General features: G+C 37.1%; 1 protein-coding gene across 1 annotated transcript in view; it reads right to left on the reverse strand.

Annotated features, from left to right (window-relative positions):
* Positions 1–114: 114 nt before the first annotated feature.
* Positions 115–12,890, reverse strand: part of rapgefl1 (Rap guanine nucleotide exchange factor (GEF)-like 1) — a 68,769-nt gene continuing 55,993 nt past the window's right edge. Inside the window, exons 16-17 of the mRNA XM_041817490.1 lie at positions 11,073–11,127; positions 115–10,648 (exon numbers count right to left, since the gene is read on the reverse strand). Coding sequence (XP_041673424.1) covers positions 10,524–10,648; positions 11,073–11,127 — 180 coding nt within the window. The 3' untranslated portion in view covers positions 115–10,523. The remainder of the gene's footprint in view (positions 10,649–11,072; positions 11,128–12,890) is intronic.

The raw sequence follows: 12,890 nt of genomic DNA on the forward strand, positions 1-12,890 counted from the left end.
AGTTTGGCAAGTAAGCATATTGCTTCCACAGTGCTGAGTGTAGGAAGGCGGTGAAAAAGATCAATTTGAGACAGACACAGAGAAGTGAGAGAGGCACAGTCGTGTTGTTGTCCAAAGGTTTTATTTCAGTGTCTGTAGTGTGACAGCAGGGGGAGCATTGAGTCCGGAGGAGACGAGACCAGATCAGCATCAGACAGAAAAACTGCACTGTTTGAATACTTCAGCAGCATTAGATCCAGTATCTTTCAAATGAATCAATCAACTTAAGCCACTAAACTTCTATGTCAGTTTCTGGGTCTGGCTTCTACAAATTACAAGCGAACTTCCTTAAAATGTTATCAAATCATACATTTTAGTGTTCCATATTATGATTATGATTTTCTTGAATCTTAATACTTTTGTCACTGAAAGACAATTCTGCTAAAATAAAGATAAATCATAATGAACTTTAACATGGTTTTATTCTATAGAAGGCAAAGGGATTGATGGCAGTATTTAGGGAAAAGCTACGGCAGAAACTGGTTGAAAACAACTGATCTGATAAAACATGTTAAATGATAATAAAGCAGGAAAAATACTGTAAAGATTAAGTGAGATAATTATTTCAAAAGGTGAGTTCAATACTATTAAAAAAGGAATTCTTTGACCTGATGAGGAGGTGTCAGGATTTCAACATAAAGCTTAAATTTGACCAGAAATAATTAAAAAACAAAAAAGAATTCACATAAGACTTCACATTTTTCTAGATTTTTCAAATAATAGGATGATACTCATCATTCAGTACAAAGAAAACATTTTTAGGAGCATGCATATTTTGAGCATTTTCATGCAAAATTACATTTTTTTCTGAGGGTTTGATTCAATAAAAGAGATTTCATTAAAAGTATTAAAATATGCAGATGATTCTTTGATATTTTCCTGAATGTTATGTAACTTTGAACTAACGAATTTGATCTAATCGCAAACTATTTAGAATTACTGCCTTGAAATTATAAATGTTGTAGTCTTGGATTTACATTTAAAGGATCATTTTTAGACTTCTAAAATATGCCTTTCAAAATATTTTATCGAAATTGTTAAAGTTTATTTAAAATCAAGGTAATGTAATGTTAAGTAAAACAACAATACTTTTTATCCTTGTGATCCTACATAGTGTTTTCCCTGAAATTTCCAGCTCAACTACCATGTTCTTCCAGGTCCCGCCTCCTCCTTAGCCTCTGCACCAATCAAATTGCCTGTCTGACGTTCACAGAAATAAGGACTTGTATTGATGTAAACAACCACTTCTGTACAAAATCAAACAAAACAGAAACAACCCCAAGCTTAAGATAGAAAACAAAAGAACAATCAAACTGAAGAGATTCAACTGTACAATTCATAAAGTCATAAATTCATCATCATTTCTTTCTCTTTCTGTCCTCACTGTACACTTTCCCTCTTTTACAAATAAAAAACATCAAATCAAATACTTCTCCTTAAGTTAGCTCCACTCTCTCTCAGCTCATACATAAAATAGAGTCTCCATTAGTATTTGCGTATTTACAGGGTTGCACTATGTACACATTTTTAATTTTCAGTGTTTTCAAACAGGCGACACTGCAGACGGCCTCGACCCAAGAGGCCACCTGTTTCCCAAAATTATGCATCCCAGCAGAATTTCAGGCAGAAGCTGTGATTGGTCCAGGTTGGGTCAGTTTAATTCATATTTTACATAATAACGTTTCAGTCGAATTGATGTGGGAGACTTCTCTTTCTGCCGAGAACTACGTTGGGATCCATAATGAAGCGCCGGACACCCAGGAAGTGGTCCTGAGAGAGCCACTGGCAGACTAATGATGATGTTCTCTTCGCTGGGTTTCACACTTTGTACCCGACCAAACAGCCGCAAACATCTCTACTTCAACAAGACCTGTAACAGCAGATAGAGAGAACTGGAAACTTTTCTTTAAAACTTAAAGAAGTCTCTATAGTCTGTATAAAACTGCTTTTCAGGTGACAGCGAGTAAATTTCAGTCATTTTTGAGGTCTAAATTCATTCGTTGTCACTGGAATAACCGAAAACAAGATGAGTCAAGATCTCATGTTAGCAGCAGTTGAGCACAGACCTGTTAGCTCAACTTTAATGTGTACTTGAGATCCTTAATTTGTAGTTTATTGGAATATATTCTTAAAATGCCCAACAAATGTTTTCTTAGGTCAAAGCTTCAAATTTTGCAAGAGCAGTTCTGTAATTAAGCTTTGACAGTTTTTGTCTCTTTAGAGTAAGACTGAGTTATAAGGTCTTGTTAAACTAGAAGTTTTGCAGGTTTTGTCCCGTCCAGAATCAAGCAGTTCACACACCATGATTTTAAAAACTCTGTAATGTTCCTGCCATGAGTTTCTGAGATCTTCTCTTGTAAAAACATGGCAGGACCTCCAACTATCCCTTGTTAATGAAAACATAGAACGGTTCCTTTACAGCAGATGGCAGGCATGGCCATAGTATTCAGTTACTTAAAAAAAGAAATACTTGGACAAGCAGGATGTAACAGCAGCTGGAATCTCTGTTCAATGATGTAGAACTGTGGGCACACTCTGACTTGCTTGAAAAATTACACAAATAATATAAAGTTCAACTAAAACTTGCCGAGTCAGACATGTTTTTAACTTGACTTGTTTCTGGATGGGATCATCCTCACCAAGCTTTTACAAACAGGATGTTATGGTACAAATGGAGAATGATTAAAAAGTCTCACTGGCCACCAGAACTGAGCACAGAGAACATTTTTCAAACCATTTACACCTTTAAGTTAATTTTTACAAATATATGAGCCACTGGCTGATTCACTGAAGAGTTTCATTCATTCATTCATAAAACATTCATTGAAAAAAACATTTCATTTTGCATAAGTATTATTCTATCAAATTCAAGAATTATTCCCATAAAAACTGTCTTGATATGTTTGAAGAATATGCCTCTGTGCCAACAACAGCTAGGGCCAGAGGCAGTATTTTTCTTTTAACCTTTGTCCATACTACCGCTCTGACTCAAGAATAAATTGATAATACTTTAGAAACTAAAGGCCAGTTTTGTTGGGCCTCTTGTTCATCCCTTGTATGTAATGCAACATTTTAAGAAGGGTTTTTTCAAATTTTGTGAAATTGTCCACTCTGACTCAAGGATAAACTGATTAGATCTTGTAGGTTGTAGGTCAGGGTTTAAGATCATTGGGCCTTATGCTCAGCTCTTGTTTGTAATGCAATTTCTTAAGAAAGCTCTGAGGGATTTTCTTCAAATTTCGGATAAATGTTCACCCTTACTCAAGTATAAACTGACTAGATTTCAGAAGTAATAGGTTCAAGGCCAAGGTTATTGGGGCACATGTTCATCCCTTGCATTTAAGCTTGATATCTTCTGAAAAAAATGAGTATTTTGCTTTTAAACTTTGTCCATATTAACACTCTGACTCAACTAAACTGACAACACTTTTAAAGACTAAAAGCCAAAGGGCAGTGTTGTTGGGCCTCATGTTTATCCCTTGTTTGTAATGTGATATATATTTTGAGATATCTTGAGAATGGTTTGATGGATTTTCTTGAAACTCTGCATAAAAGTCCACTCTGCCTATAGGATGAACAGCCCAGATTTTTGAGGCAGTAGGTCAAAAGCCAACATAGTTGGGCCTCTAATCGTCCCTTGCTTTTCAATAGGACATCTCAAGAATGCTTTAATGGATTTACTTTAAACCTTGGAAAAACGTCCACTTCTTCTCAAGGTTTACCTACGTTTCTGGAGGTTATAGGTCAAAGTTCATTGTAGCTGGGTCATAACGTTATCTTAAGTCTCTAATGAATGCTCTGAGGGATTTTCTCCAAATCTTGTCCAATCTGACTCAAGGATGAACTGAATAATTTTTTTGAGTTTAGAGGTCAATAGCCAAAGTAGCTGGGCCTCAGGTTCATCCCTTGCTTGTGAAAGTGATATTCTGGAACACTGAGGGATTTTTCTTCAAACTTTGCAAAACATAGATTTTGGAAGTCATTGGCTAAAGGTCGGGGTAATTGGGCCTAATGATCATCCCTTGCTTGTGAACATGGTATCTCAAGAATGCTTCAACATATTTCCCTCAAACTTCACATGTATATACACATGTACATGTGTCAAACGTTGATCTATTTATCATTTAACCTCTTAGTAACAGGGCTTTTCTTTAAAATAATGATCATAAGGTAACGACATGCAAAACAAAACTCTCTTAGTTTTTTCAACATGTAAGAATGAAACTCTTCAGTGAACTGCAAAAACATGTTTTTATAAATCATTTTGTAATGAGCTGGATTCTTAAATTTTATTTTTATTGAGTTTTTAGTTGATTGAAGAGTAAAGAAAAGTAAAATTAATCTTCTACAAACCAAAAAGTTAAATAAATAAATATATTAAACATGATACTGTAGCTATTTCCTACCTTGAAAAAACCTGCCCCAGCGTTTTGTTAAACCTTAGCAGTTCAGATCAAGCTCAGACAAAATGATTTATTATTTCTGCAGTGCAGATGGCTCTGACATAATAACCAAAGTAAAGATTCAGTGTGAGCAGCGTGGACTCAGACCTGGTGGTGATCACAGCAGAAAAACAACAACTCTGTAGATTTTATTATTGTAGTAAATATGACTCAAGTGTGATCAGCTGTACAAACACAGAACCAATCGATCGCAACACAACTGGACTCAACTGAACCGACTGAAAATCTAGAAGAAAGAGTAAACAAAACCTCTCTGTGTCTCTGAGCCCTGAGGTTTGGCAAAAGTGCTTCGTTGCGGCGATAAATTGACCAACCAGCTTCACTTTCAGTCGCTCTCTTATTGCCTTGGACCTTCAAACCTGCCCATCTGCTGAACCGACCAATAGCAGGCCGGCTCTATGGGCGAGATCGGGTCCTTCCTTTAAAGCCGATTGGTCGTTCAGATGTGACAGCAGTTAGATACAAACGCTGAGAAGATTTTTCCAGTCCTGTCTTTGAATGTTTGTATTTGTCTCTCTGGTGTGATGTCATCCTGTCAACACAGATGATTGGCTGGAGTATTACTATCAGTCCAATCAGCTTGTGATCCTTTTTGATCACTTTCTTAAAGGGCCATACATACATGTTTTTGTATGTTTTAAACCATTTACACCAGAATATTCAAATCTTCAGGTTAAATTACAACAAATAAGCAATTTTTTTTGCCATAATGGATTGACTACACCAATCCATCATGCGAACTTGTCAGCCTATTGGTGTCCAAAGTCTAGACACATGGGCCATTGCTCAATAAACAATCACCTTAACTAGACTTCTGGTGGAAACATTGTGATTCCTTTTTTTTTTTTTTTTCTGGCTTTGGTCAGGTAAGTAGTTACACCTCTCTTTGATTGGCAAGCTCTGCCATTTCATAGACTGAGGAGCCACAATGCATTGTGGGGCAGAACTTGGGGTATGATATTGCGATCTAATAATCTTTACCTCCTAAGACCCTGCATGTATATATGAAGGCATCGCTTGGTTTTTCTACAACATTGTAACAATTTCTGCTATTAGCATTTTTTGAGATGATTGTCCTCAATGTTGATTGATGTTTAAGTAATTTGTTTGTAATATTAGGAGAATTTGTTATGAAATTTTCAGGAATTGTCATGGATATTTTGGGGAACTTGCTTGGAAATTTTCAAGTATTCTGACAGAAATTTGGGGAATATGTTTGGTGAGTTTCTTTGGGAGTTTTGGGGGAAATTTACTTTGATTTCTTTTATAATGCATTTTCATGTAAATCTGAGAAATTTGGATGTTTGAAGGAATTTAAAAATTTTCAAGCACTTTGACTTAAATCTGGAAGATGTTTTTCTAACTTTTTGGGGAGTTTGATTTGAATTTTGGGTGGGTATTTGCTTTGAAATTCTTAGGAATTTCCAGAGAAATTTAGGAAGTTTATTTGCAAATTTCTGGAAAATTTGGGGTCTTGCTAACATTCATTTTTTTTTTTTTTTTCATTTTTTATGCTTTATTATTCAAGAGTGCAAAGTCTAACCAAGAAAGTAATAGAAGCCAACATCAACAAGATCAAAAAGTTTAACAAAAAAAAAAAAAAAATCATGGAATTTGTCTGGATGTTTGGGGGAATTTCCCATCGTTTTTGTTCTGGATTTTGGGGAATGTACTTTAATTTTACAGTGATCTGACCAGAAATTTTAAGGGGAATTTTCTTTGAAAAATTCCCAAAAATATACATTGAATTTCATTGGATTCAAATAAGAGAAAATGTGTTTTTGTAGAGATTAAGTGAAAACTGTGGCTGTCTAGAGTTAACCTAAATGTAGAAATATAAACCAGAGCATTGATTTTTGGATACAGGGTGTATATGTTTAGTAGTAAATCGGTTTAAACATAGAAAAACAGCAGAATGGCCCTTTAAAGTGAGTTAGGAGTAAATTTCCAACCTTTCTGTGAGAGACATCTATTAAAGTCCTGAAATAAAAATGTCTTTAGACTGAAAATTGAGATCACATTCTGTAGAAAACCAGCATCTACACACTCTGATCCAGCGAGGAAATATCCTCCTTCACCAAGTCCCCTCATGTGATCTGTGAACGCACCGTGACCGTATCTTAAAGTGTGTTCAAGTCAGTCACAGATGCTGCCTGTGAACGCATCGCCACTGTGTAGGTAAATGAGGGAGGAATCAGCGTAAAGAAACAAGTTCCTGATGTTTGTGAGGAATATCAGAGGTTAGCCTGAGAGCGCGAACCTTCGATGTAAACCACAGACACAAACCAGCCTATGTGGATCGATAAAACAGTCTGTTTTGTCTTCTGTTTGGCATAAAAGAGCCTGAAATGTGGTTACACCTGCGTCAGAATGGTTCCTGGGAAGATTTTGCAATGCATGACTTTGTGTGTTTGCTCCTGCAGAGACTTAAGTTGCACATTAGGAGTCAGAGAATTAATCCAGTAGAAAACAACATGATATGGCGCCACATTTTCTTGTCTTAAAAATGAGGAATTTGTCAGCTTGTACATCCTCAGTCATGAACATCTGCTCCATCTGCATATTGTCATTCAGAGACGTAAACATGGCGGCTTCTCTTCTCTGCTTGATCGATTTCAAGCATCATGGTTCCAGTGTTTTTCCTCCCAAAGAGAGTTTGATGATGTGCAGTTTGTTGGTATTTTCCTTCGATTTGCTGCCTCTGTCCACATTATGCTGAACTGGCTCTTGAAGACGGTGGTCAGATTGTCTCTAATCTGATTGGTCAATCGCCACAGGAGGAGGCAAAGTGCAGGAAATAAGGAAAAATGATGTAACACATTCATTTCTCCTCCTTCCATCCTGTCCAATTTTATTGAATTTGGCCTTTTTCTGGAGTTTAGTTTGTATTTGTCTCCTGATAATGTCTGGTCACATTACGTTTCATTTCATCCAGATAAAACTTTCCTAATCATCTTCTCCTAACATGCAGCGAGTGAGCAAAAACTAAGCCAGCTGTCCTCATTAATTATGATCTTGGATTATTTTCATATCATTTATTGTATTTTTTGGGTCTAAAAAGCTTACCCTGAAGGTCTGTCTGTTTAAAAAGAACGCTCTGAGCTTGTGATAATCTTAGATATGATGTTTAGTTTCTTGAAACATTTTATAATAGGGATGGGATTACAGGGTATCTCATGATATGATATATGTGGCAGTGATTCTGCATTAATTGATATTATAAACTAACCTTTTTTTTTAATGATGTTGTTAACGTTGTCTTTGGTTATGAATCAGTGACACCATGGCTCAATCCCAATACCTCACTTGCCCGCCCGAAGCGGGTTGTCCCAAATTTTTTGGAATGGAGGGGTAAAGCAAAGTACTAGGGCTGCATAGCCAATGAAATTGTGATTTTCTGAAGGATCTCCAAACTGATTTTATGGAAAATCTCCCAGAATCTTGTGAATCATTGGCAAGATGTTTAAATCATACTAACAATCTAAAACGTTGCAAGGCAGATGGATTGGCCAAAGTCTGTCTGTCATCAGGCAAGTGCATCTTGGAAAACACCAATCCACAACATTACACAACAAGGCGGTAGCTATGGGCGGGGTTAAATTGTACTGTGAGCCGATAGCAATGGCTGCCTCCAGTGTAGTGGTTAGCTTGGGTGTAGCTAAAGTATAGCAGCAGTTTTATCAGAAAGAGCAAAGAACAGCACTGAAAGATGTTTTCACTCTTCTGCTGACCCGTTTCAGCGTTAGTTTGCAATCGTTACGGGTGGGAAGAAGAGTTTTATTGTAAGGCGGTGTAAACAGTTGCTATCGCCATGGTAGCTATTAGCTTAGATGTAGCTGTAGAAAAGCGGCAGTTTAATCAGACGTCGATCACATTTCTGTATGAAAACAAGAGCAAAAAGCCACAATGAAAGCTTCTCTTAGCAGAGACAATGTTTTTGCTCCTGATAGGCTTCAGCATGAATTTTAGCCACTGATTAGCTTCACTCTTTACTATGACAGTGGCTAACCTGTATAGCTCAGGTTAGCATATTGAAGCTTGGCTTGCCAATTCCCAGCTCTGGCATCCGACTTCCAAGATATACAGAACTCACCAATATATCCCTGAAACAGATATATGAAACAGTCTATCTGGTGTGTCAGGTTAAACAATTGAATATCTTAATTTAATATTATTTCAAAGTATTATGGCCTTTCTGATTTTGAACAAGCATAGAAATAATGATTGTAGTAGAAGTGTTCGGTAAAGTCGTCTTATCAGTTTATGTAAATGCTGTTGATGACTACCGGTCCCATAGGGTGAGACTTTACTGCTAGGGTTAGAAACTAAGGCTCACCGAAGGATCTGGGTAAAACTTGGGAAATGGGATTGAGCTCATGAGTTAAACTGGCAAGGAAACATGTCCAAAGCACCAACTGAAAATAACTGATATAATTATTTGGCACCAGTAATTTAATAATGATATCATATTGTTGTACTGATACTTTCCCTATCCCTACACAGTAAAGACAAATCTAAATTGGCATGCACAATATTATCAGCATATCAGCAGATATCAGCATAAAAAAAAACAAAACATTGGAATTTGCAGATATGAAAGATTTTTTCTGACTTGAATATTGCAATTACTTCTGTTTGTCTTTCTGCGTGTGTTTAACAAGCATAGGTGATCTGTGTTTAGGTAGATTTGCTATGAAAACCTAAAGCCAGAGATCATAAAAGAACAAAAGTGCTGTTTAATGATCAAAATAAGGATTTTTGATGTCTTTTAAGGTAGAAAAGAAGAAAAAATATGTACAGAAAGATGTCTTCCCCTTCAATCTTGTATAAAAAGCTGTTGTGGGTTTCTGCAAACTCAGATATTTAAGGACAGGGGGCATAATGGAAGGTAATTAAGCAGATTAAAGCTCCTGTGACAACATTTTTGTTTGTGTGGATTTTGGTGCCCCCTGTGGACAAAACAGCAACTACCTAAAAATAATATTTTATACATGGGTAAGTGCTTTTTTTTGCTGAAAATCTAATCCGATTTAATTTTCAATGTCTAAATTCCAAGTATTTGGCACTGAAAAATCACCCCAAAAAAGTGTAAATACAGCTTGCTGTAAATTTCCTCGTTTGACACCTACCCCGCTGAAGGGGTAAAAATTGAGTACCATTACTTAACAGACAAAATCTCTATTATGGTCTCAATTGCCATTGTAGGCCATGAAGAGAGGCATCAGAATGAATTTGAGCTTTATTTATCACCAGAAGAAACCTCCTCACAGGAGCTTTAAGTTTCATGATGTTTGTTTTTTGTGTTTAATTTACATAAACATGAGTCCTTGACAGCAGTGATAAATAAATACATAAATAGATTAATAAATAAACATGTTTGTGGTGTTGAAATTTTAAAAGACAGGCTCTCGATGTCGCATATTCGCTGCATGTTAGGAAGACTTTTTTCTCCTCTCTTAAATTTTGTGGTTTTGCCCTTCCAGCCTTTTTTTTAAATAATCAGAAAGCCAGATCCACTCATCAGATACACTCCATGACTTGAACCCTTCCTGCACCACCATCTCATCCACACACATCAGAGGTTCTCGAACACAGCGCCTCAGTCTGCTGAGGAATCAAAAGTCTTCACTCATAGGCTCTTAAAATCTTAAAAAGGTTCCTACACTGTTTCAGACTCCGAGGTTCAGGGGCCTCTGCAGTGAAAGTGATCTGATGCAGTGGAAGTAACATCTCAGGATGAGTTCAGGGTCCCTCTACGTTTCTGAGGCTGCTGATGGAGGGATCACTGAGGAAGAGGAGGTAAACAGGGAGGCTAATTCAAATCCAATCAAAGTGAGGTTCATGGCAGAGAAGATCAATGAGAAAGAGGAGTTTGTGTCAGAATCTTTCCTGAACCGTCTTAATCTGTTTGCTTGTTTCATTGTTAAGGTTTCAGAAAAAAAGCAGCTTGACAAAATGAGTCCAAATGTCTTCCTCCTCCTCCTCCTCTTCTTCTTCTACACTCCCTCTCCTCCTTTTCCTCTATGTGTCTTTGGGCTCCAGTTTGCAGGACATGTCGAACAGAAGGTTCTGGTTGTCGATCACCTGTAGCTGCCGGACGTACGCCTTCGTCTGCAGGTGGGAGGGGGACGTCTCCGTATCCATGGCTACGGGGCAACACAGGAAGAAGAGAAACAAAAACGTGATGTCAGAGATATTCATGACGCCTTCAGAATCATGAGATACAGAGAACGGAGGTGAAGTGGCATCTTTACACCACTGGGTGGAGACACACTTTAATGTGCTTGCTTGTATTTCACAATAAAAGCATGTTAAAGGCTGCAGCAAGACAACAAGATTATTCTATAGTGAAAGAGTTAAAAAACATTATATTTTACTGTTCACACTGTTAGAAAACAAACATATAAACATGCTTTGACTACTTTATGATAGCAGAGTTAAGGAACAAGATAATGCTCATAAAAATGTGTCTGCCTGTTAAAAAATATTTAAAGGTTAAAGCAGCAAAATGTCAACATGAAAACAGTTAACCCCTTTACTGTGTGTATGTGTGTGGTAGTGTGTTTTTACCTAGCTGGCTGCTCCGGTACCGTCTGATCATCCTCACCATCTCTGCCACTTTATGCTGCAGGAAGACGAGGAGACAGAGGAACACACGAGCCTCAGATTTTTTGCATGCATTTGTTGCATCTACATTTTTTAATCCTTCTACCTTCAAGCCCTGCAGCCGAACATGCAAGATCTTGCAAAACCAGATTCACACTTCAGAACAACATAAATGTAATTCAACACTTCAGTCCAACGATAAAGCTGACAGAGATTCCTCTTTGCATCCTTCACTTTCTTTACACGTGTTTCCTTTATTTCCCTGTTTAACCAGACACTGTTTTATACTGAGGCTCAATGTGACCAGGAAATGGAGTAAAATGCAACCTGATCACTGCACAGTAACTGATAAGTGACATGTAAATAAATCTGTTTAAACTATACAGTAACCTCTGCAGTATGAAAAACTGAAGCCACTGCAGAAGTGCAAAAAAACTGCTGTTCCGATAGTGTCCACTAGAGGACATCTGCAGAAGTACCAGAAGTCACATACACATCCCATGTTAAAAATACAATCAGTAGAATAATAATTTTTTAACTGAATATCAAACTTCATTCGAAAAAGTTACCATTCCTAAAGTTTATATTTTCTTAATTGAGGTCTTATGGCAGGGGTCATTGACTACATTTTTACAAGGGCCAGTTTTTCCTATACAGGCACTTTGGGGGCCAAACTTTCAAATAAACTAAATAAACTTATTTAAATGGGCTAACTAACATACTTTTGTTTATATATTTTATTCTCTGTTGAATGTATGTAATTTTCAGGCTCTAACAGTGAGAACAGTCCCTACTGAGATATTTTATCTGAAAATTTATGTGACTGTCATGTTGTCTGTCTCTGGGTTTGACGCTAACATGCTATGTAGTTATAAGTGGAAAAACCCAAGCTGGAAAATTACACTCCCAAAACAACCGAGATTGAAAATTACTTCAGAAAAAGTCTGTTTTTCTGAAGAACAGACCCATAAATATGTGTTTAACATGCATTGTATTTGCTAGTAATTGCTGACAGATGAATTTCTGAAACATAAAGTCATTCATAATAAGATTTTTTCAATCTCAGTAGGTTTTTTGGAATTGTGTCAATAGCTGTAGGGAGTATATTAAAAATACCACAACACATGCTTTTCCCCTGCACATGTTCTGAATTTAATAATGTTTCAGAGGCTGGATAGGAAGATGTGGGGGAGGTGATGTGGCCCCTGGGCTGCCAGTTGATGATCACTGCCTTATAGTATCTCAAATGTTTTCTAAAGTTTTCAGAGACAGAAAGAGAGAAATTATTGATTTTTAAAAGCATAACTGGATGGGTTTTGTCATGGGAGCTAGCATAGGTTGCAAGTCCAATTGTCCAAATTCCCTTCTGCAATATGGAAACCCCTACACTTGGTATTTTCCGGTGAGTTAAGACCAACACTGCTCAGCAGCACCCACCTCTGTGCCCCTCTTCTCAATGCTTCTTTTTTTTTAAACTGAGGACTCTATTCAATAAAAACACCTCATAAGGTGTATGAACCAAACAAAACATCCTGTTTTGTTCATAAATTTTTCATAATGAAGGGAGAGATGCACTAAAAAGTGCACTTCTATGTTCACGCTGGAAGCGCACATACGTGTTCTTGGACCATTTATGTTGAACAGAGTCCTCAATTCAAAACAAGAAATCAAAAGCAGAGATGGGCTGAGCTGAGCAGCACTGGTCTGTACCCGGCAAATTGTGTTATTGTTTAGTTTGAGTGCCCCCTGGTGGTGTAATTTTACATACAGGGAGTCTCAAAT

This window comes from Cheilinus undulatus, linkage group 21 (assembly GCF_018320785.1).
Source record: "Cheilinus undulatus linkage group 21, ASM1832078v1, whole genome shotgun sequence".
NCBI lineage: Eukaryota > Metazoa > Chordata > Actinopteri > Labriformes > Labridae > Cheilinus > Cheilinus undulatus.